Below are 26,326 nucleotides of genomic sequence, written 5' to 3'. Positions count from 1 at the left end.
GCAGGAGTACCTCAAAACAACGTTCTTGGGCCTCTGCTGTACCTTATATTTACACATGACCTACCGTCTGATCCTAATTACGTCACAGCAACGTTTGCAGATGACACCACCTTGATTGCAGTTGGTAAAACTGAAAACGAATCGACAGCCACATTACAAACCGCGTTAAATAAGATCTGCCAGTGGACTAATACATGGAAAATTGAACTTAACCAAACAAAATCTGTACACGTAGTTTTCACAAGCAGATACTAAGGCCAGTATGGAGTTATGGTGCGCAGCTATGGGATGCGCCAGTCAAAGTACGAAAAACGAAATCCAACACTTCCAAAATAAGGTCCTTAGGTGCATTGTCAAAGCACCATGGTACTGCAGAAGTTCCGACATTGAGCGCGACCTTAAAATAAACTCCGTTAACACTGAAATCGCAAAGATTGCAGTTGCCCACAAAGAAAGACTATTAAACCACATCAATGAAGAAGCACTTAATTTAATTGAAACCAACGGATTAATACGAAGGCTCAGACGCACTAAACCTAGCGATCTCATACCTCCATAGAAATGCTTTTTGTCATGTAGAGTGAAAATTGTGTAATGTTATCATAATTAAGTTGCGTGTTAATCATTTGTAAATATTTATGAACTAAAAAAAAAAAACACAAAAAAAAACTTCCCCAGTGAGTGGCACGAAGTACCAGATTCCAAGAGTGTATGCAATGTAACGGTCAATATTTAGAGAAAAATTAAAAAAATCTGCGCTTATTATAGTTATTGAAATAATCTTTTATCATTAGTAACATTTTTTTAAATTTAGCTTTTAAATCCTAATTCTGCCACAGGGCCCCCTCTAGTTCAAAACTAGTCCGATTGACTGTAGGGTTCATAACCTATAAATAATAGATGCTCATTCTATATAAAGGCCCCACAATGCAATGGTAGCCAACAGGAGAGGTTTAAGCTATTGGATTGTGATTTATAACTGAAACAGATATTTCAAATCAACTTTAAATATTTCTTTATTCAATAAATTTGAATATATTGTACATACATATGAATGCTTACGATAAATTCATGAATACATCCAACAACACTTATGGATATTTGTCTTTTTTCCTGTTTATATGCATGTACATATACTATATGTATATTTATTCATACTCTATATTTTTATATCTTTATGTGTACATAAGCAAGTATGCACGTACTAAATAAAATAATACATATTTGTAGATCCAAAATGAACATCTTTTCGTACAAAATTAATTAGTTAAACAAATATAATATAATTCAATATTTTTTTTAATGCATGCTTGATTGGTTATCTCGTTGTTTCTGTGAATTTATTTATTTATTTTTTTTTTGTTTTTATATAAAGCGTTTATAAACCTCTTAAAAAGCACCACAGGTATTGTGCAATGTTCGGCATCTCCAAGTCGTTAACAGTTATAAGTATAGTAGTGGATGTATGTAAATGTGTATATAAATATAAGTGTATATATGTATGTATGTTATGTATGTATATATTTAAAGCATATAAGTAAACAGAAAATACTTAAGTTAAGCACCGAAATTTTCAAATTTATAAAGCACCTAACGTAAATGCATACATTTTCCATACATTTTATATGTATGTCCATATGCATTTTTTTGTGAATGTGCGCTTGTTTGTGTACGCAAGTTACTTCATATAGTACATATATGTATGTATGTAGTATGCAATATGAAAATAAATACAAGTATATGTATGTTTTTAAAGTCAATTAATGTATGCAATTGCATTGCCTTAGTAGATTTGTAGTTGGCAACGTAGTCTTAGCTACTCACATAACAAAATAGCGTAGAAAGTTAAAAATATAACGGTAAGAACGAACGTAAGGTTTTCATTTTTCGACTATCTTCACGCTTTTTCACCCTTTCCCATGTTTTGTCAGCATTTACTCATTTACACCCGTCAATAGAACAGCATCCTCAGGCAATGGTTCGCGTTTGTAAGATGATTCAGTGGCCAAGTACACAACCAAGGCACCGAAAATCACATAGAATACACCAATACAGTTGGCCATAACTCCAGCATTTGAGAACGATGAATAATCCGAACTGAAAAATATAAAATTTCATGTTAATATATGAATATACATATTTATTTTCAGTTTATTAAAAATATTTATTTTTTTTAACTTTTTCACATTATTTACTCACATAGCGAATAGAGCCTTTTCGGTGACACCCATTAGTGCACTTGCGATGGCTAAAACGAATCCAAATAGGCCAAAATAAATATGCAATGGCATGTAGGCGACCTTAAGTGATTGTCGCCACCCTGGGGCGAGATAAGCTGTAAATCCTGCTACATACTGCAAACCGAATACGATGACGGCGCCAAGCCCGAGCCAAGAGTGCAACGAATACATATTTGGTATTGGTGGATCGGCTAAGTTGTGCGAGTCGAAGACGGTTATCAAAGCAATGACAGTCAGGACAAAGGCTGTCAAATGGATGCCAGCATGTGATAGCTTGAGGGTCTTCTTGCGGACATTACGGAAGCCACGATATACCAGTATAGCTGCAAATCGTTGAACAAATATTAATGTGATTTAGATTAAAAGAAAAACGTGAACTAATTTTTTTGTATGTATGTAAAATAATTCCATCAAATATTAAACAAAAAAAACACAATGGTGATATAGGTAGGTAGAAGTGACAGTCGGTCTCTATACCAACTCACTTAGGCCGTTGCCAATCCATTGTAATACAGCAGCAGTTTATATGGGGTCGTTTTATAAAGGGTCGTTAAACCCTTTTGTTTTAAATGCAAACCCATTGATCTGGATGGCCCTTATATCAGTATCATTCAAGAACAATGAGCCAAAGTATCTAAACATAGTGGAATGCCACGCGGGACAGTAACAGAGTTGATGCCAGACAGACTTTTCCTCCCATTCTTTCGTGCAGCTTCTGCAATAGTCGAAATGAGGTAAGACCAATCTAGTTCAGGAATTATTTGGATGGATATTACGATTAAGAAGACGAAATAGATTTGAAAGAATATATGTATATAAGTATATGAAATAATCAAAATAATCTTTCCAATTGATCACAGTAGTATTTGCTACCGCTGTTTTTGATAGATGGGTGTAGTGGTAAACGCTGGTCGAAGTAAATACAGGGGGCGCCATCTTTTATGTCCGTATGTAAGCCCTGAATAACTTTGTCATTTACCAACCGATTGACTTCAACATATGTACATGTTTTCGATACGTCAATTCAGTACAATTTCAACCTTGGGTCGCTTTACACCGAAACAACCGAAATCGACGCTATAAAACCCGAAATGCTTGACAACGTGATGACAAACGCAGAAAAAAAACATTTATAACTTAGGGGAAGTTTTTATTTTCTACTTTTTTCGAACGGCAGAGGTTTATCGATAGGTCTTAAATACTTATGGTGGGAATGTAGTTAATAATATATTAACTTAGTTAATAAATAATAAATATAAAGGGTGGTTAAACTTCAAGTTTTTTTCTGCATTTCATTTGACATTTTTCAATTTCAGACTAACTCAATAACCATGGAAAGATACACAATCGAGCAACGCGTTAAAGTTATTCAGGCTTATTGTGAAAACGGGCGTTCAAATCAAAGTGCATATCGCGCACTTCGGGATTTTTTCGGTCAATTTAATCGTCCAAATGTGCTTACAATCGGAAAAATTGTGCAAATAGTGAGCAAACCGGGTCCGTAGGAGATGTAAAAACACCAGTGCATGCTCGTACAGCTCGTACTGCAGAAAAATCGCTGTTCGCGATAGTATGGTTGAAGAGCCGTCCACCTCAACTCGCCGTCGTGCCCAACGATTGCACCTTTCCCGCTCGTCGTTGATGAACATTATGCATAAAGACTTGCATTTACACGCTTACAAGGTGCAATTGACTCAAGAACTAGAGCCTCTTGACCATTTCAAGCGTCGTCAATGGTCAGAATGGTGGCAGGAAATGCCAACAGTGAACTACCAATTTTCGAAGCAAATCATCTTCAGTGATGAGGCACATTTTCACCTCAGTGGATACGTCAATAAGATGAATTGCCGCATTTGGGCGAATGATAAGTGAAAGTGTGATTGCCGAAAAACCAATGCAGCCACAAAAAGTGACTGTATGGTGCGGTTTATGGGCCGGCGGCATCATTGGGCCGTATTTTTTCCACAGTGTTCGCTTTCGTGGGATGTTAACGATCTTTTTATGGCCCGAATTGGAAGATATGCATGTGGACGATATGTGGTTTCAACAGGACGGTGCCGCTTGTCACGCAGCTAACGAAACAATGGCTCGTTTGCGCGAAAAATTTGATGGCCGAATAATCACATGTCGCGGCGATGTCAATTGGCCGCCAAGATCATGTGATTTGACACCGTTGGACTTCTTTCTTTGAGATTATTTGAAAGAAAAGGTGTACGTCGATAAGCCAGCAACAATGCAAGAGCTAAAGGATGAGATGATTCGGCACATTAACGGCATAGAACCTCAATTATGCCTCAGCGTCATTGAAAATTTGGACCATCGGATGGAGGTGTGCCGCCGAGGCCTTGGCAGCCATATGACTTATATTTTGTTCCATACTTAATTGAGCTATTAAGCCAATATTATCATAATGAAGAGAAATAACAATAATTTTCTAAAAAAATTGTATTTTATTCAAAATCAATACCGGCCCTTGAAACTTAACCACCCTTTATATATATATTTTTCCCATAGTTCCTAGATGAAACATAGGGCCTCAAATAAAATTCAGAGCTAGATGTTTTATTTGACTCCAAGAACGGCCTTCTCTGTCCGCCTCTGCTGCGGGCTCTTGTCGCCTCCATGTGTTGGCTGGTCTCCCTCACCTATGGATTCCTTGGGGATTCTAGTCTAGCGCTGTCCTTGCAAAGTCATCCCGTGGTTTGCGCAAAGTGTGTCCGATCTATTTCCACTTGTGACGCATAATTTCTATGTGAAGTGGTGTTTGCCCGGTAGCCGCCCAAAGGTCATCGTTGCTTATAATATCAGGCCAGAATATCCGCATTATCTTTCGTAGGCAACGGTTTAGGAAGGATTGCAATGATTGTGATATGCTTGTTGTTAAGTTCCATGTTTCACATCCATACAGAACTACCGTCAAATAATAAAAAGTTGGCAAAATCATTAGAAGTGGCCCAACAATCCTCATATCTCAAAGTCATGGCAGTGGTTCAATGGGTATGTTCCGTATGAGTTGAAGCCGAGAGATCTGCAAAGTTGGTTCTTCGCTTGTCGATACAAAGGCAAATACGGAAAGCTCTTCTACATCGTTTTGTAAGAGGGTTGCTATTTGTGTTTCTGGCCTTAGGCACTTCTAAAATTGTTTGTCACCATCTAACATTTCTATTGCAACTGACTTGAAAAAATTAACGAATTGTCTCATAAGATCGTCTTTCGTTGGGGAATTCCCTCGCTACCCGAAATGTGGAAAAAATAGTGGCAATCGATGCAAAATACTTTGAAATAAATATGTAAGAAATCCCTTGTTCAAAATAACGCTCTAAATTTCGTGAGAAAAATGGCGGAATCAAAGTTATACAACTTGCGAATAGTAATCAATTCGTTAATTCTAAAGGCCGACCGAAATTCGGTTTCGGCCATGTTCAGCCACAAAAGTTCAGTTGTTGTTGTTGCAGCAGTTCATCAAAGACTGCCAGTTCGGCGTCTTAGTGATCGTCATCGTCTAGCGCATCTAACGGTAGGCCCAGAAGGCATGCGGTTTCAACGGGCTGGTGCAGAGCGAGAGTGGGTGTTAGGTGAGTGGGTGTTCGGTGACTGGATTTAAGAGGGCGTATGGTTAAGTGGTTAATATCATGTGTGGTACTTTTACAAAGTTTTCTTTGACATCGGTTCCGCTTTGGGCAAAAAGTTAAATTTTGCCCGAACATTTTTACTTTTTATTCCTTTAGAAAACATTCAAAACAGATTTGGGATAGAAATAGATGATAACGATATAATTTGCTGTAATAATATTGGAAATCATTATTTTTCATTAAAGGCTAATGTTAACTTCAGAGCCGTGAAATTCCGCCAGCAAGATGCATTTGGCTTCCCGTGAAATGTTGTTAGCAACATTAATGAGAATGGGAAGAAATGCAAAATTTATGAGCATCGCCTCAGAAGCAATTGGCAAATTTTAGCAAGAAAAGTGTTTTTAAACAAATTAACACACATATGTATCTATATTCTTTATTGTTACAAAAAAAGTAAAGAAGATTTACTAACACTCTTTGCATAGACGTTTCCCCTAAAAATGCCATAGCTTCGGAATATTCCAACTCAGGCATTTCATTCGCAAACGAATTGTCAGTTTTCGCCCAATTTTCACTGAAATGTGCATTTTAAATAGATGTGAAAAAATGTTGCTGATATCATATTGCGCGGCATTTTCACAGCGAGAACTGAGTACTACTTTACCGTGAGGTACACACTAAAATTCACGCATATCTCATGGCAATGCAATTTGCATGGTTTTTAGCAGTTATTTCCGGTGAATCGCAAATTTTATGATAGCTTAAGTAATGATTTTTTAGACACCTTTCTAGACGGTGCCGCTTGCAAGGTGGCAACGCCGCTAAACTACTGTTTTTACAGTACAAAATAAAATGATTCAACTATGAGTATTTAGTAATTAGTAAATACATCTACACATGTAAAAAAAAATTTTTTTTTGTTATTTTTACAGACATTGTATATGTTGTTGGCTGAAATTTAATGTGATTGAAAGATAAGCATGTATGTATATATAAAAATAATCTATACGTAGATTAAAAAGCCAGTCCCATTTATTACTTAGGCCCTTGAAAATGTTCGGTTGGATTCTCTATTTATCTCACTTTTCCGAAAATTTTCGAAACTATATAACTCACATCAATTTCGAAACTCACAATAAATAATTTAAATTTTATGGTTACTATCATAACCGTTATCAATTACTTAGACATTAATAAAAAAGTCTTTACATATTCCATTATGCCATCGATGTCATTTAGTTGTTAAAAGCTGTACATACAGTCATACATATTCATATGCAACTAGATATGTGTGTACATTTGTATGTATGGCTGTAGGTATTTACGACTCTTTTTCCATACATGTATATATGTATGTATGTAGGTTGTATGTTTGTATAACAGTCAGCATGTACATTTATGTTCGCCTATGTGCATACATACATATGTTTGAACAAATATGCTTCATATTATATCTTCATTTGTACACTTGTAATTATATATGCATTATAAATTTTGGGTTGGTTCGTTACTTACAATTGCCATATAAGAATATTAGGCCGATTGTCATAAATAGCGGATGCCAGTTGAATTCCAGTTTGGGATTGGCGGTGCCGCCAACGCCGCCGAAATGTATGCCAACCCAACAGCCAACTAAAATAATCATCGTTACGCCACATAGCTGCGTCAAGATGTACAACACCTTGAAATTAGTGAGAGTGGCGTCCTCATCCATTTTACCTGTAATGCAAGAAAATTTAATAATCATTAGCAGAAGTTCGAATACAAGAAAACTGTGTACATGTACGATTAATCCATAAAAAAAATACATCTATGTAAATTCACTAACAGCTTTCATATACACCATTGGCACTCTTAATTACTCAATTTTACGTTTTAAAAAGCGAATTAATGATTTTTTACTATTAAATCAGTACAAATAAAAGGAATTATTGATGCAAATGTTAATATTTAGAAGGTCCACCCTTTACTTTGATAACAGCAGCAATCGTCTGGGTATGCCGCGTACAAGCTTTGCACATTCGGCTATACTTATGGCACCACACCTTGAGTTAAATCACTTTTCACCGACACCTTCAGCAGCCATACGGCCTCATACATCGTTTACACAGCTTTTGCTTTTCTCGTGATAGCATTACATTTACTCTGCCCTGTACCAGAACTGTCAAATTTTTCAAGCATACTCGTATTCATCGAGGTTACGTGTTATTTTCTCAAAATGTTGCACTCGCACCAGGCGAATTAGTGGCATTTTCTATCCTCTTCTATCCATTAAGTGAAGGTAAGCATTGTCTAGCGGATTTATTTATTCATTTAGTATATCTATAAGTACAAAATTTCTTACAGACAACATAGTACTAACAGTTACAATTACAATTAACATAAAACATAATTATTATATAATATTTACTAATGCAACTGATAACATATTCCGAATTTCAGCCTTTTCTGAAGAGCGCTTTGATTCTTATAAAAGTATCAAAATTGGACCTGATCACTGAATACACCCAAAGATGACCATTTCCGAGATGGAATCCATAAATTGTTTGTTGGTTGACTTCCGCTGGAGCATAACCAATAATAATGTCAATATTAACACACTAACAAAAACTAGGCCAACATACCTTCAATAAGTCAATAAATGTTTTGGTACTAAGTGACAGAGCAAACATATCATAAAACATAATTATTATATTTACTAATGCAACTGATAATATATTCCGAATTTCACCTGCTTGCCACTTGTTAACACATTAAATTTTAAAACGAAGGGAGTGATATGTTGGCAACAACAATTTGGAATGTCATGTTAATTTACAGTAAGTGCCACTGAAAATCGTGCACTTTCTTTTTGAAATGTTTACTTGTTTTGTAATTTATCATATATTTATGTAAATATAAAATTTAAAAAAAAAATCAACAATGTTAACAATTTAGAAGAGAAACAGATTGAAGTCTTTAGTCCGGCTGCACTAAAGGCTCTGGAGAACGCAAAGCAAACCTCACAAATTGTTCAAGAATATAAGAAGAAGCTTAATTTCGTTGCAAGGCAGAACGAACACTGCGGTATTCAAGGGAATGAAATTGCCGATGGATTAGCCAACTGTGACCAGAGCCAGTAATCAGAATCAGTGCTGCGGGAATCATGAAGTTGAGCGATTATGAAGCAATTTACATAAAGAGCGATGGTGCGGTCTAGAACGCTGCAGAAATGCAAAGTGTTTGTGACAAGTCCGAACAGAAAACTGTCAAACTTTCTACTAAAACTTGAAAGGAAAGACGTTAGGTTGATGGTCGGTATTATTACAGAACACAACCCATGGGGTCAACAAATGACCACCACTGGAGTCATTGAGGACCCGATTTGTCTGACTTGGTTAGAGGAGGCGGATAGTACTAAGCATTTTCTCTGTGAAAATTCCTGCATTTGCTAGAGCAAGGATGTGAGTTCCCCTGTGGGTTTCGATGTCATGAGAATGATTAAAATTCGTTCTCTCAAACCGGAGGATATTTTCAGATATACCAGAGAATCGGGAAAATTCTCACAGGTCTAGCCAGATCTCTATTCTATCCTATATTTTTCTTTCTTTTACTTCTCTGCTTCCCTCCTTGACTATCTATCCTAACACTTTCCAAATCTTTAATACGACTTTTCAAATTTCAATTTCATTTCAACAATTTAGAAGTTATCATAAAATTCAAACTTGCACCGTAATATGTGCTACAACACGACTTACCCAAAAATTTCCTTGAAAATCTGATTTTGTAATGTTGATCAACATTTTAAGAATTGTGGTAAAAAGTTGAAGGCTGTTTCTAAAAATACTGCTTTTTTATAAACTATAAGCTTTATTTTATTTCTTATATATTTATTAAATATTCACTGTACAGAAGTCATTTTACGTGCACTAATTAAAATTATTAATTAAAAATTGCGAACTATTGATTTTAGACTTTTTAATATCGCAGGTTTACAAATAATTAATAATTACCCACGCACCAGACCATCCAATTTCTATGTAAGTTTTTCATGTATATTAGTTTTCGAGGTACAGACACATAACGGTTGTGAATTAAGATACAAATTCTTTAATCACTAATATATTAAATAAAAAGCACTTACATTTACTATTTTTCGCTCATATATACGTATATAAAATTTTCGAGATATTTACAAAGTTAAAAAATGGGCGTTTTTCGCAAAAATATGAAAATTTTCGATATATTCCCTCATACCTGGTGCTATCTCACATCTGGAAACATTACCGTTAATATGAATCTATATGTACAGTGGCACAGTAAAGTCTTCATACCCCATTGAAAAGCGAGGTTTGGAGATTTCTGTGAACATTGTAGCATTAGAATATATTCCAAACAAATCCAATCTAACAACAAACAATAAATTTTAACAAAAAAATTTTAATCCAAAAATATTTATTAACAAAAACAAACAAAATTCATTTTCCAAACACAGAAAAGTCTGCATACTTTGTAAAAAGAATGTGTTTCACTTAAAAGGAAATAAAAAGACAACCGAATTAATACTTGGTGGGTCCGCCACGACTTTCTAGAACAGCATTTAATCTATTTTGCATGGAATTTACCAATACTTTTGTGTAATTATTCGAAATTAAATTCCACTCTTCAAGTAAAGTATTTTTGAGGTCCTGTTTTTTTTAATTGTCCTTTTCCTAATGCGACGATCCAATTCATCCCATAAATTCTCTATGGGGTTCAAATCCGGTGACTGGGGTGGGGCACATTATATAGTAGCCATTCTTAGACAACACCAGCAGTATGTTTTGGGTCGTTATCTTGCTGAAAGTACCAACCCGCCATAAGACCCAGTTTACTCGCGGATTGCTTCAAATTATCTTTGAGAATGTCCAAATATACTATGCGATCCATATTAATATCAATAATTGTTAAATTACCCACCCCAGCCGCTGACATGCAGCCCCAAACCATTATGGAGCCACCACCGTGCTTCACCGTAGGAAGCAAGTTTTTGGGCAATAATGCTTCATTATTTCGACGCCATACTTTTTGTTTGCCATCATAGCCCAACAAGTTGAACTTGCTTTCGTCACTAAATAAAACATTAGCCCAAAAATCTTCGTATGCATCAATATATTTCTTAGCAAATTCGACTCGTTTCTCTATATTTATTTTGCTGATGAATGGCTTCTTTCGAGGCACACGGTTGTGGATTGCATTGCTTCTCAATAAATGTCTCACCGTTTCTGGATGCACTGAAGCAATATCCTGATTTTTCAGGGTTTTTGCAATTTCTATTGCTGTTATTCTTGGATTTTCTTGCACGTCTAACAATATTTTTCGCTTAGCACGAGGAGTCAGTTTAGGTGGGCGGCCACTTCTTGGTTTGTTTTCTACACTATTAGTGTGATTATATTTCCGAATAATTGTTTGAATGCTTGATTTTGGATGTCCGACCAGTTCTCCAATCTCTCTTAAAGATTTTTTTTCCTTATAATATTTCACAATTAGCTCACGTACTTTAACACAGATTTCTTTACCCATTTTGGTTAAATTAACACAGCTAAAATATTAATATCGAAGAACTAAACTTCTTTCTAACTAACGGTATCTAGTAAAGACGCCTGAAGTGATTGGTAGCACTGTTTGAGTACAGAACTGCATTTTGTGTACTCCACTACAAAGCCGTATGCAGACTTTTCTGTGTTTGGAAAATGAATTTTGTTTGTTTTTGTTAATAAATATTTTTGGATTAAAATTTTTTTGTTAAAATTTATTGCTTGTTGTTATATTGGATTTGTTTGGAATATATTCTAATGCTACAATGTTCACAGAAATCTCCAAACCTCGCTTTTCAATGGGGTATGTAGACTTTACTGTGTCACTGTATGTGCACATATGTATGTATACTTATACATGAACATTTGCAGGCACGGATGAGCAATTAAAACGAGCACTTCAGAGTAGCCCCAAGGACTTGCCTTCCCACAATTAGCTCACACAATTAGAGTTTGGTTGCTCTCCAGAGGATACTTGAGGAAGACAAATTACCGGTATACTTATTTTTTTGCAAAAACAGGTACATTCACATATCTATACCAAGAGTGTTCGCTCAACTGCTTTCCCGCTAATGAAAAAGAAAATTTAATAAGTCTTCAATCTTCTATGAACATCACTTTGCACTTACAACTGCGAGAAATATTAAAAACGTTAAAAGTGTAAAAATAACCAAGGTTCCATTCAATATGAGTAAGCTCGTGTGATAGAAATCGGCTTTTTTTTTTTTTATTTTGCAGATTAGTATTTAGATTTACAAAAAATGGAGGCTTGGGATACCGAAAAGAGGATTTGGATAGTGCAGCGGTACCATGCTTTGCAGTCCATCATTTCCGTCCAAAGGGAATTTAGGCGGGAGTTTGGCGGCACTCCCCCGAGCAGATGGACCATTATGAGGCTGGGGAACATGTTTGCTGAATCTGGAAGCATCGCACGCAGACCGTACCATCGAGATCCCCATGTTCGGGTCGAAGCCACAATCGCGGCTGTAGCATCGTCAATTCAGGCAAATCCAAGAGTTTCGACTCGTAACTTGTCGGCGCAAATTGGAGTTAGCAGACGGTCATTGCAGTGGATAGTTCATGATGATTTAAACTTGTTTCCGTACAAAGTTCAAATCACAAGCAAATTAAACCCTCTGGATTTGCCTATTCACCTGGAATTTTGCCAAAAAATTATTGAAATGGCCGAAGAAGACAACAACTTCATAAATTGCTTGTTTATGTCTGATGAGGCCCATTTTGATCTAAACGGCAATGTAAACAAGCAAAATTGCCGTATATGGAGTCAATCAAATCCGCAAATACTCCATGAGATGGAATTGCACCCAGAACGAGTCACAGTGTGGTGCGCAGTTTCATCAAGGTGCATTGTCGGGCCATACTTCTTCGAAGAAAACGGTGTAACAGCGACTGTAAATGGGGACCGTTATTTAAACATGTTGAAGGAGTTTTTTTATCCAGAACTGCGGCGAAGACGTATCCCTTTTAACAGCATTTGGTTCCAGCAAGATGGAGCAACTGCACATATAGCCAGACCGGTTATGGAGGAGCTTCAACGAAAATTTAGAAATAAATTGATATCCAGAAATTCCACTTTCCGCTGGCCCCCAAGGTCACCTGACCTCACTGCACCAGATTTTTTTTTTATGGGGTTATCTCAAACAAGAGGTGTATAAAGCAAAACCAAGTAATTTGACTGAATTGAAGCAGTCCATCACAACAATAATTGAGGCGATCCCGACTTCAACCCTTCAGTGCGCAATGAACAATTTTCTCATCAGGTGTCGCATATGCGTGAATGAGCATGGAGGTCATTTACGTTCTATTATTTTCAAAACTAATTAGTTACATAAAATAAAATTGAATTATCTATACAATAAAAAAACAAAAAGTTAAATACATTGATTAGAAAAAAAGTTATTACGTTTTGTTTTTGTATCACGATTCGTGCGAAAAAATAGTTTATGTATGTAAGTAAACCTACCCTCCCAAAAATGCGACTGCTGCCACTTTTATTCTGTTTATATGAAATTAACAGTTCCCGTTTGATTAAACATGTGCTGTGAGGACAAAATGTTTCGTTCACATGGCACGTAATTCACACCTAAGTAATTCGCGAACTACACTATTTCCACGGCGTATTCGAAAGGCACTTAGTAGCTCTCCTGCTTGTTCTTGTTCTTAGCTTTTTATTACTATTATTTGCTACGCATATAGATGATGGCGAAAACGGGTAAGTTTAAACTAAGATTTTATTTTATTTTATAGCGAAGATTTAATTAATTTACTCCCTTCATATTACAGCTATAAGAAATAGCGCCAACAAATAGCAGAAGGCCGGCGAAAGGCACTAATAGGGTATGGGACAAGCAGTGTAGCTGTCGAAATATACCCATATCCTTTTAGAAATGGTGCAGGAATTGCTGAACCAAGGACTTGTGTATTGGTGAAAACGAAGATGTTCGTTTTAAGTGTGCAGTACCTCGACGTGACACGAATTAAAAAACGAATTACAAATGAGAGATCGAATTATGTGCCGTAGGAACTTAGGAACTTAGCATAATTGTCCCCTTTTGTTCCCAAATATGTATGTATAAAGTGAAACTAGTCGGCCTCAAAATTCATAATTTATATACAAACATAAACATGTATGGCAAAGCAATAGCCAGAAATTTATAACATTGACGCATCACACTTCAGGTCCAGAGTACAAATCTTAGCACAGACAAAAACAAACTTGTTTACAATTTTTTGCCGTTCTACATAGATGCTTTGAAATTTTAATATTTGAGTTTTTTTATTCAACTACTACAAGTAATTTACTGTAATTTTTGATTTGAAAAATTCACATGCCCGAGAGTGAACACGAACCGGAGTCTTCTGAATGTTAAGCTGTCGTCAAGTGTTGGTGCAGTGGTTATTTAAGTTTCATTCTCAATCTTGAATCCAAGAAATGATTCGAAATTGTTGAATTAATACCCAGTTATACCCCACGGAGACTTATTCCGGAATACTCGTTTTAGAGATTAGTCGCTAAATTTGTTGGAGGGTACTGCAGCCAAACCTACTGCTTTTCAACTACTTTACTCCCAGTTTGCTATGTAGCCCATCAGTCAGAAATTAGACTTTTTTGAAAGATGTTTCTCGTTGAACTCAAATTTATAATACCACCTGCAACCAAATTTCCTATGTAAATATGTATGTATGTAAGTATATAGGTTTACGCATACAACGGTGAAGGGTGGCTATTTTCCCTCTAATTTATGTAGTGCGACATAACGCTGTTCTACAAAGGGCAGCTCTTACACTTTTATCTCACCGTCAAGTGTCTCCTCATAAAGGGTTAGGTGTAGTCAGAATTGAAAATAGATTTTTTGTTGCATTTTCTTCAAGTATAAAATATTAAAAATATTGTGTGAAAATTTGAACTGAATCCGATAAATACTTTTCGAGTTATTCAATAATTAACAAAAGGCGCTCGGGCAAAAACAAACAAAAACTTTAAATGCGTTTTTCTCAAAACTATGTTTTTTGAACTGGTGATCACTGTAACTTAAAGACCGTTTGGTAAATTTCAATAAAATTTATATTGCTTTTGAAAAACATAAAAAACTCGCGCCTGATCGAAGAATTTGTTTTTTTCAAAATTTCGATTTTTTTAAATAATTAATTGTCGGTTTTTTTTTCTCGAAAATCTGAAAAATATTTCCTGAGGCCGCCATATTGTAAATTTTGAAAAAAAGAAACTTTCATCAGGCACAAGATTATCTATTAATAAAACTAATTTCTGTTGTCCGAGCGATTTTAGATGAATCTCTAAGGACTTGTGATGATCACCGCAAGGGACTTTTGGAGAAACGGGCAGACAGAGCAAACAGCGATAACTTTTACAATTATTAATTTTTTTTTAATTTTGCTAAACTCAAGTCGAAACATTATGTATTAATGCTATGTTTTTATTTTTGGAAAATAAAGCGATTGACTAGCAAAAAAAATTTATTGAAAATCATCATTTTTTCGGGCATCTGACTACCCTTAATGCCATAATATTTCATATATTTTCCATGGTCTGATATGGTGCAATCGCCGATAAAAAAACTCGTTGGCCGATAATATGCACCAGCAACCTTTAACATTTTATTCTATTATTCATTTTAAATTTTTTAAAATGCATTTTTTGTGCCAAGCATTTTTTATGGCCATATTTGCCTGAACATATTTAAACTTTTTTATCGTGTTGGCATGCATAATTGTGATTATTCCGAGGCAATATGGGAATGTAAATGAATAATTGAAAAATGGAGATATAGTATTATTATTCTTCACTCACCATATAAATATGTAGTCAAACAATTGAGTACGTATGCATGTATACATATGTATATGCATGCCAGTATCGATGTAGACATGTAGTGGGTATGCGTAAAACTGTGTATAAAGTATGTATATAGAAATACTAGCATCACCCAGTGGGCTTCGCACCACCATACATAAAATGTTTGTTTTATATCGCAAGAAATTTTTCATATTAAGTTTTCTTTATAGAACTCGTAAAATGTTTAAACAGTTGAATTAGTTGATTTTTTTCATTCAACATACTTTCTAAAGATGTCACAATAGCCTTTTCTGTACTTTTTTAAAATTTGATTGTGGTGGTCACCTATATACAGGTAAGGTACCGGTTCAAACACATCCTTAAGTTAACGGGGTCCACATTTTGGGCGATATCTCGAGACCCTAGCCACGGAGCGGCATCAAAAATACTCTATACTATAGAATCATCAGCAGCTTCCATTTGCTACCCATATTGTACAAACACATCCTAGGGTTACCCGGTTTCACGTTTTGGATTATATCTCGAGACCCTAGTCACGGAACGGTATGAAAAATACTCTATACTATAGAAATCATCAACAGCTCCCATTTGCTACCCATATTGTACGAACACATCCTTAAGTTATCGGGGTCCACATTTTGGGCGATATCTCGAGACCCTAGTTACGGAGCGGCATCAAAAATACTCTATACTATAGAATCATCAACAGCTTCCATTTGCTACCCATATTGTACAAACACATCCTAGGGTTACCCGGGTTCACGTTTTGGCCTATTTCTCGAGACCCTGGTATCCGATTCTTAAAATTTTAAAACACAAACCATCTACTGAATAGTCCAAACAAAGCCTAAAAATTTGGTTTGGATAGGTGAGCCCGTTCGCGAGTTTTAAGCGAATATAGGGACAGATTTTCACATTTATATACATATATAGATTACAGAGTATGTATGTATGTACATGCATATTAGGACGGCCAAAAAAAATCAATATATGTTTCTTGATGCTACCTCCTACATTTTTTATATGACCACTATTATTTTTATTTATTTTTATTTAATATTTGTCACGAACGCTTTAAAAATTACCAATGGTTTCCTGTGGGGGAATGTACTATTCCGTTAATTTGTTATAAACAGTTTATTTATTTATATTATATTATTTAATCTCCTCTTTCAAATTCTCTTCACAAACGTCAAAATAATGGTACTAAAAGTAAGAAACTACGGAGTAAATGTTTTTGGTTTTTTAATTAAAATTGTTTTTGAAATGTTGGGGGGACTTCGGGTACCGTATAAAAAAAGTAAAATAGTAAAAGTAGTGCATTCTGCTAAGGGAGTTCAATAGTAATTTTCAAAAGGTCAGCAGGACGGGTATATATTAAATAAAATATATCATAAAATAAAAAAACAGGTGCCTCAGTTTTTTGGCCATAGCATAAATTTAGGGGGTAGCGAAAGGAAAACTTATTTTTTTAGTTATCATATTAGTTACTTTTCGACCAACCTAATGGATACTGATGTATGCATATACATGTCTTTGTATGTACCAACATGCAAATTAACGCAACAAGCGCCAAAAAATCAAGGTTATCAAGAACTTGGCTTTAATTGCGTGGGAGTAATTTTGTCTTATTATTATTTTTAACTCAAATGTTGTTGTTCTCAGCCATTGTACTTTGGCCAATTTTTAGAAATGATATTCTATGTAGCATTAAAAGCCAAACTAATCAGCAAACCTTCTAGCTCATAAGCTGGTTTATAAAGAGGTAAGTTATACTAGTTCGGGAGAGACCAGTTGCAAAATGGCTAGTTAAAGGTTTATGCAAAAGATGTATTATTTTATTACTTTAAAATTTAAGGATGATCGCCAGAAAGATTAGACGAATATATGTAAATGTATGTAGATGGAATCAATCATCTGCTTGTTTTGGCTCTTTATGAGGTCCTTTAATAATTGGCACGTCTATAATGTTGAAGCTGAACTAGTTGTCTTATCTTGTCAAATAGTTTTTTTTTTAATTCCATACCAACCACTAGGTTAAGAAGCTTAAAAACTCTTTCTTGACAACTGAAACCATCATCCACTGATTTACAAAAATTCGGTACAGTCGTACCAACTTGAAGAGAAAACAGACCCATGTTTTTGGTATTGTAGCAGCATAAACATTCCCCGTAGATGTATGGGGAACACTGCTGGAGTGCCAATCCTTGACCGGATATAAATCCGGGTCGTTCAGGTAACGTAGAACCGACTACAATGGAAACACTCCCATCACACTACTCACTTATGTATACCTGTATGTATGTATATACTATTTAATTGGCGCGTACACCCTTTTTTGGTGTTTGGCCGAGCTCCTCCTCGTATTTGTGGTGTGCGTCTTGATATTGTTCCACAAATGGAGGGACCTACAGTTTCAAGCCGAACGGCAGATATTTTTATGAGGAGCTTTTTCATGGCAGAAATACACTCGGAGGCTTGCCATTGCCTGCCCAGGGGCGACCGCTATTAGAAAAATGTTTTTCTTAATTTTGGTGTTTTCACCGAGATTCGAACCAACGTTCTCTCTGGTGCGGGGTATCTTCACATGCCGGACATAAGTTTGGTATTTCGGGGTCAATTCTGGATAAATAGGAGTTTAACATGCTACAATATCCAGAACGTACTTGTGCCAGTGTTACGCGGGTCTCATGGGGAAGCTGGAGCTCTTCATCTGCCACGGGTGGTGGTTGGACTCCGATTACTACATTCACTGGACGGGAGCTTATGAAGGTAGTAACAGTCTCCCGGTGAATGCCGTTTAATGTCTGCCTTAACACTGTCTGGCCTAGTAGGTGTCCGTTTGTTTTGTCCTAGATCTCGTCGGCGTAGTGTAGTAGGTGTCTCCTGACGTACCTGGGAGGCGGCTCAGGCTCAAGCACAGACAACCTACGGTAGCACCCTAACAGGAACTGCTTTCTGAGCAGTTTGTAATAATCTTTAACAGGTAACATATCGGCCTTGTTGTGAAGGTGTTGTGTTGGGGACATCAGGAGGCAGCCCGTCGCTGTCCGAATGGCAGTGTTTTGGCATGTCTGGAGCTTTATCCACTGCATTTCACTGGTTTCAGGCGACCAGTTGCCTTAAATGTCGATAGCAACAATTATTTGTCTTTGCCCCAAGTGTTGCCGGCAAGCGATTTAAGGACCTTGTTGCGATTTTGGACTTTAGTGGCAATTGCAGTTGTGTGCGCAGAGAAGGAGAGCAAACTGTCGAAGATTACACCCAAAATTTTGGGATTGTTTTCCGTCGCAATTGGTGTGTCATCGACTTTTACCTTGAGAAGCTGTTTGACCTCCTTTGCCCAGTTGGTAAAGAGGGTCGCCGTGGGCTTAGTGGGAGAAAGTTAGAGATTCCTCGCAGTGAAAAATCGAGAAAGGTCAGTGAGGTATTTGTTCACTTTGGAACACAGACCATCGATGTCATTGCCCGTCGCCATTATCATTCAGTCGTCAGCATATGTGACCAGGGAGACTCCCTCTGATGGTTGGGGGAGTTGGAGAAGTTGAACAGCAAGGGTGAAATGACAGCCCCCTGCTTAATCTTCCTCTGCTTTAATATTTGATCTCGAAAAATCACTGATGAGTGACGACCGCTCAGGTAGTTTGCGGGCCAGCCCTGGCGGGAGTGTCGACTGATAAATGTCATCTAGTAGCTCCATCCAACACTTCTAGGACAGTCCTCTCGCAGGGGCGGTTTTAGTTAAGCCCGCGGTTTATCTGAGCGTTTATGACGGCGAGTGAGTGGGGGTGCTATGCACTAGCCGGCCAATGGATTTAGATGATTTTGCTTTGTTAATGGCCCCCTGAACCTCGCCGCACTGTCGTTCTTCAGTTTGTGCAGCCGTCTGGTGGCACGGCGCTTGGTTCTGTCGGCCGGACGATGCAGTGTAAAAAGTCGGCTAAAATAACTCGCGCATCTCTTCGGGTCCGACGAAGTACAACCGTTGAAGGTGATTGCCACCTTTTCATTGTGCTTCGTCGGGTTCGACAGAAATCTAACGGTGGACCAGAGCTTACTCACATCAGTGGTGAAATTGCAGGTCTTCAGATGCTCAACCCATTTGGTCCGCTTATGTTGGTATACCAGTTGCTGGATCTCCAAATTCAGATCCCTTATGCGGCGATCCCCGGGATCGACCTGGCGTAGGTGGTCACGCTCGTTTGCTAAACTGGCTGCTTCGGCTGGGAAATTGCGACGGATGTCTTTAAGCCTTTCAGCGGCGATGAAGCCGGCCGCAGCAGCCGTGAGCGCCTTGCGGAACTCGCGTTCGTCTGCGCACACATAAGTAAGGACGGGAAGAGCGGCGAAGGTGTCTTCGGGGAATTCCGCGAAGCCGGCCCAATTAGCTTTGTTAAAGTTAATATAGGATCGGCGATTCGCGGAAACGAAGTCTGCAGATCTCTCAATCGAGATGATAATGGGCAAGTGGTCTTATGCAAGCAATAGCATAGGTCGCCAGGTTATGCTATTTATCAGACCAGCTTTATCGATTGTTATGTCAGGCGAGTTGCTGCAATTGCCCACTACCCTGGTGGGGGCGTCGTTGTTCACATTGCTGAATGTCGAATCGTCTATCTGTTCTGCCATTAGCTGTTCTCTACGATCGTTTAGCAGGCTTGAATGCCTTGAATCGTAATGCGCATTAAATTCACCTACGACCAGTCGGTGATATTCTGCCGGGCAGCAGGAGACAGGGGGTATGTAGAATTTATATATAAAGGGCGGTTAAGTTTCAAAGGCTGGCGTTGATTTTGAATAAAATACAACTTTTATAGGAAATTATTGTCATTTCTCTTTATTATGATATTATGATTGGCTCAATAGCTCAATTACGTATGGAACAAAATATCAGCCAAATGGCTGCCGAGGCCTCGGCGGCACACCTCCATCCGATGGTCCAAATTTTCGATGACGCTGAGGCATAATTGGGGTTCTATGCCGTTAATGTGCCGAATCATCTCATCCTTTAGCTCTTAAATTGTTGCTGGCTTATCGACGTACTCCTTTTCTTTCAAATAACTCCAAAGAAAGAACCCCAACGTTGTCGTTGACATTTAGCCGTTGAGGCAACGGACGCCTACTGACGGGAGCAACACGTGGCCACATACAGTGTGGACCTCTCCCTGTGAGACTTAAGGCCTGAACGGGTCTTAAGGTGGCTCCACCCGTTGCACTTGTTGCACCTAACAAAGGTGGAGTCCGGGTGGACCCGTTTATGGCATACACAGCAATAGAATACTTCTGGCCCAGGGTTGGATACGATTGAGGGTTGAGGAGAAGTATTTGGAGCAAGATTGCTGCGAGGAGTTGTTCCTGTTGGATAAGTAGGACTTTAACCTGCTGGAAAATCCAAAATATCGCCACTGCTCTGATCGCTTAATGAAAAACTTCTCCACGAGTTTTGTAAAAGAAAAAATAAGCAACAAAAAATTAGCTTGTAATGAACTTGCTTAAACAGATATGTATATAAACGGATATACGAATTTTAATTATTGTGAAAAATGTATATGCAGAATTGCAAACAAGAACATATTTAGGGTATATAAGAACTTCAATAATTGCGGCAGTATTGCTTTTTATAAGAAAGCATCATCTTATAATCAAAAACTTGTATAAAATTGCAACACACACGTCGACAACCTGTTGCTTATCACTAACAAAACAAACACAGTGTGCATAAATTATGGTAGGCAATATTCTCGTACTTTATTATACAGGGTGGGCCATATAGCGTTTGCTTTTTGAACCACCTATTTTTTTGAGAATGGTAACACAAATGACATGTCAAATGTGTTCATAATTTACTTAAAGGTTTGACATTTACGAAATGGGACGCTATACGCAAGAACAAAATTGGGAAATATTGAAAACCTATTTCTACAGTGGTGAGTCTTCTTCTTCTTCCGCGGTTATAGTAAATGGCGAGCGTTGCCGCGACATGCTCAACGAGTTTTTGTTTCCAAAAATTGAAGAGGATGACATGGACGACATTTGGTTTCAACAGGACGGTGCAACTTGGCACACTGCCAAAATTACACTCGAACTTTTGGCTACCGTTTTGGAAAACCGAATAATCAGCCGAAATTCCGATATCAATTGGCCGCCTCGGAGCTGTGATTTAAGCCCGTTGGACTATTTTTTGTGGGGAGCCGTTAAGGACAAATGCTATGCAAACCATCCAGAGACGATTGATGCTTTAAAACACGTAATCGAAGTTGCCATTCATGAAATTGGAGCCCAAACAATCGAAAATGTGCTTAAAAATTGGGTTGATCGAATGGCCTACTGTAAAGATAGTCGTGGCAGTCATTTGAACGATATTATTTTTTATTCATAAATGACAATGTTCGATCTTCAAAATAAAATAAACAGTTTGAAAAAATATTGATTAGTTTTTTTTTATAGCCGATTCAAAAAGCAAATTTTACCTGGCCTACCCTGTATATATAGATTTAATTATCCATAGTTCTTTTCAACTCTTTTAAATATCACGTTGTAATCAAAATAACTTCTGCAGCAGCGAACCAACAGCAACAGAATAGCAAGCAAGCAGTAACAGGATTGCAATATTGCGGTAATTATTGGGTGACTCGAATACATTTTTGCTTACAAATCGTTAAACATTCAGTCATTCATTTTCTGTATATATTTTTCTGTATTATTTACTGTTTTTCGCTCTCGTTGCACAGTGTCACGTCACCATATAAATGGCGGCCACAAATAGTAAACATGCTCCCATTTTAATGAAACTTCGTTTATTGTCTGCTTTCATTTAGAAAAAAAGAAATATGAAATATTGCTTTTTGGTTACGCCTCCCACACTTATGGGCGGAAGTGTTAAAAAGAATTCGTTTTTGAGTAATTTAGTTTTTACGTTTGCTTTTTCTATAAACGCATAAATGAGCCCTTGATTTTGAAATATTTAGATTTTTGCATTTTAAAGGACTAAAAATATTTTTGTATTACGAAATATGATTTTTCGACAGTAAAGTAGTGCCAACAAACAAGTATTTATTATGATTCCGAAATTTATAACCATTTTCAGAAGGAAATGTGGTTTTGAAAGGTTGAAATGACTTATACCACTTTCAAAATTAACTGCATGACTTTATAAATGACTTATACCATCAAGGAAATATTTTTATTAGTAATTAACATTTTATTCAAACTCATTTCACAGTAACTAAGTAAATTATTCATTAATATAGTATTTAGGGAAATAAAGTGTTTGTGAAAAATTGATGGGATATAGGGTAGTAAACCCATCATATCTTTACGTTTTTCTTCTATTATTGGTCTAATTGTTGTGTATAATGGGAGCAAATCAATATTTTCGTATATTCAAGGTCTTCCTCTTTTAGGTGAGACGTTTAATACTTTGAATTCGGAATTGTCATCCAAGAAAGTTTTATAAAACATCTTATGTGCAGCATTTTTTAGTTATCTGATCCATTGTATTTTTAGCCAAGGCACAGCTTGCCCATTGGTGTTTTTCTTTCTATTATTCATTGATTATTTTAGTTGTTTTGTCGAAATGAAATGTTTCTGAGTCATTTGTACTACCAAAAATGGGTTCTTCTTTTTACAATACATACTTCTATTAAATTGTAATAATACTCAGATATGTATAAATAATTCGATTTTTTAATTTTAGTTTCTATCAAACCAAAATCGCGATCATTTGGCAAAAGCCGGATGCTATAAATTTATGATCATTTGTTTCAACATTATTATCAGATGACTGAACATTTTTTAACCAAATTAAAGCTATGTTAATGATACGATATTGTCCTGAGCAGGCATCACTGTATGCTATGACATGCTTTTGAATAGTAATATACCGAATGTGCTTTAAGATGCAGGACGCAACTTCCTGTGCACCTCTTGAGGCGATTGTTTCATCCCATGCATACATTTTAACATTTTCATTGTGGAAATTATGAAACCCTAAATTGTATACATACATGTTGCGCTTATAATAAGCTACCCAAACAGAAAGTTTTGGATACAGAAACAAATTCTGTTTTTCGAAACTGGCTAATTTCCAAAAAGAATGAAAATTAGCTTTCCGGTCTTCATATCCGATTCCATTTATACGAGTACATTTTTTGGAACGAAGACAATCTTTATTTTCGAAAAGTTTACCCCTCACATGCTTAGACTCTTTTGTTTCATATTGCTCTTCACTATTTATCTTAATTTTTCTTATATTTTTTGCTTAATTACGTTGATTTCGTATTCTCTTTCTTGATTTCATGTTGCTTTCTTCCATGTGTAAGGGTTCCGAATTCACTTTTAAAGTTTGAACTGATTCATCTGAAGACGATATTAGTCTTATTCGTTTCGATTTTTTGGCAGCTTTACTTATACTTCTTCGCCGTATACCTATGTCTACAATTCACTATAAACAGTACAGATTACTTGATCCTGAACCTGACCTGAACCGTTATCTGAAGACATGACAAAATTACTAAATATTTTGCCAAACTTTGTGAACAGACTGACTTATACCACTATTAAAAAAACAGTAACCGTATTTTGTTTACCAACCAAAAAATAAACACATTTTATCGACTTAATTTTCATGGCATACTGCTAATCTCTTCAGATTATGTTATTTTATTAGGATTTGATATGAAATAGCTGATGAACTAGATTTTTAAAATTTTTGACTCATACCACTTTCAAAATCAAGGGTTCAAATCTGAAAACATCAACTGTGGCTTGGAGCCAATTGCCATCCCTTTTCCCAAAAAATTCGCAATTACGTCTACACTCTCGTAGCTTTGAAAAAAAACGCATGCTCGCAAACTTTTTCCGATCTTCGCTTAGCTCTTAAAGTTTTTTAAATTAGGCTTCTATCAATTCAAAAAATTTTAAGGCAGGCGCCACAATAAAAATCAATAATAGCCATTGAAAATTACTTTGATTTATAATACAAAATTAATCTCTCAATCGGAAATTTATAATTTTTGCAAATTATGAACTAAATAGCTGCAGTATACAAACAGACAAGCAATGAAGCGCTTAAAGGTCAACTAAAAAATAGTTAGTAAAAAGTTATTTAAAAACCAACTTGGATGATAAATTTTGCGACACCTATACTCAAACAGATGGCAATATTTAAACTTCGTGCACAAGTTTGTGCTTTTATTTTTGTTGTCGAAGTTTTCATTTGCTCCTTTCCTTTATTTGCACCTAATGCCTTTTATGAATTGATACTCAGAAACTGAGGTAAGCATATTCAGAGTTGATTACAGAAAATTGATTCATACATAAAAAAGTTACAGCCTTCTAAAGACAACTTACAAAAGGAGTAATTTTCGAAAAAAAAGACATTTTTTTTAACTTCTACCTTTAGGAACGAATTTTTATATTGAAAACAGGATATTGTGAGGAATTTTTAGTTCTCTTTTTAGTGAAGTATTTATGATCGGTCCTCAGCAAAATATTAAACTTAGTCTAACTAGTCTCAGTTTTACTATTATTGACCACACGTGTTCCACTGTGCACTATATGTTTCTTCACAGCTCTTTTCTTTGCCAACTAATTACGAAATATTTTAGTGCTACCAATGCATGCAAAAAATAATTTAGTTTCTTTGTAAACCGCTTTAAGATATTTATAGATTTTCATGGTTTTTTTGTTCACTTAAGATTACTTTTTGGCTAGATTAATCCGATTAACTCATTTTTGCACTACGATTATATATGAATATTAGGGAGGGTCGATTTAAAAATCGCTCATTGCTCTTTGAAAATCGTATTCTAGGGATCAAAATAAGAAACTTTGCCGAAGGAACCATACCTCTAAAACGAATTCTGATGTCCCCCAATTTAAAAATATCACTATTTTTGGCCTTTACATGAAAAAATCAGCTAAATGGCTATGTTTTTTCTTTATTTTTATTTACATATTTATAATAATATTTATTATTTATTTATAATAATATCTATTTTTTTGCTTAAGAAATTTATTTAGTCAGAACATATGTAAATGAAAAAATTAATTTAAGTGAGTTATAGAAAAGAAACTAAAAAGTTCGACCCAAATTGGGGAACATCAGAATTCGTTTTAGAGGTATGGCTCCTTCCGCAAAGTTTCTTATTTTGATCCCTCGAATATGATTTTCACAGAGCAATGGGCGATTTTTTTGCCTCCCCACAAATCGACCCGGTCTAATGTATATATAATTGACGCGTACACCCTTTTTGGGTGTTTGGCCGAGCTCCTCTCCCTATTTGTGGTGTGCGTCTTGATGTTGTTCCACAAATGGAGGGACCTACAGCTTCAAGCCGACTCCGAACGGCAGATTTTTTTATGAGGAGCTTTTTCATGGCAGAAATACACTCGGATGTTTGCCATTGGCTGCCGAGGGGCAACCGCTATTAGAAAAATGTTTTTCTTAATTTGGTGTTTCACCGAGAATCGAACTTTCGTTCTCTCTGTAAATTCCGAATGGTAGTCACACACCAACCCAATCGGTTACGACACGTCCCCACGACAGTCGGTTCTGCGTTACCGGAATTACCCGGATTTATAACCGACCAAGATCTGTCACTTCAACATCATTCCCCGTGC

The 26,326-nt window shown here is 36.4% G+C and overlaps 1 protein-coding gene across 5 annotated transcripts in view; it reads right to left on the bottom strand.

Moving 5' to 3' along the window:
• Nucleotides 1–995: 995 nt before the first annotated feature.
• The window catches only part of LOC128859995 (plasma membrane ascorbate-dependent reductase CYBRD1), a 49,231-nt gene continuing 23,900 nt past the window's right edge, over nucleotides 996–26,326 (bottom strand). For all 5 annotated transcript variants that reach the window (XM_054097193.1, XM_054097195.1, XM_054097194.1 and 2 more), the window contains exons 2-4: nucleotides 7,328–7,531; nucleotides 2,200–2,563; nucleotides 996–2,097 (exon numbers count right to left, since the gene is read on the bottom strand). In XM_054097193.1, the coding sequence (XP_053953168.1) occupies nucleotides 1,935–2,097; nucleotides 2,200–2,563; nucleotides 7,328–7,526 (726 nt within the window). In that variant the 5' untranslated portion in view covers nucleotides 7,527–7,531 and the 3' untranslated portion in view covers nucleotides 996–1,934. The remainder of the gene's footprint in view (nucleotides 2,098–2,199; nucleotides 2,564–7,327; nucleotides 7,532–26,326) is intronic.

Source organism: Anastrepha ludens, chromosome 4 (genome assembly GCF_028408465.1).
Source record: "Anastrepha ludens isolate Willacy chromosome 4, idAnaLude1.1, whole genome shotgun sequence".
Lineage (NCBI taxonomy): Eukaryota > Metazoa > Arthropoda > Insecta > Diptera > Tephritidae > Anastrepha > Anastrepha ludens.
Note: the sequence above shows the minus strand (reverse complement) of the source record. Positions and strands in the feature narration are given on the sequence as shown.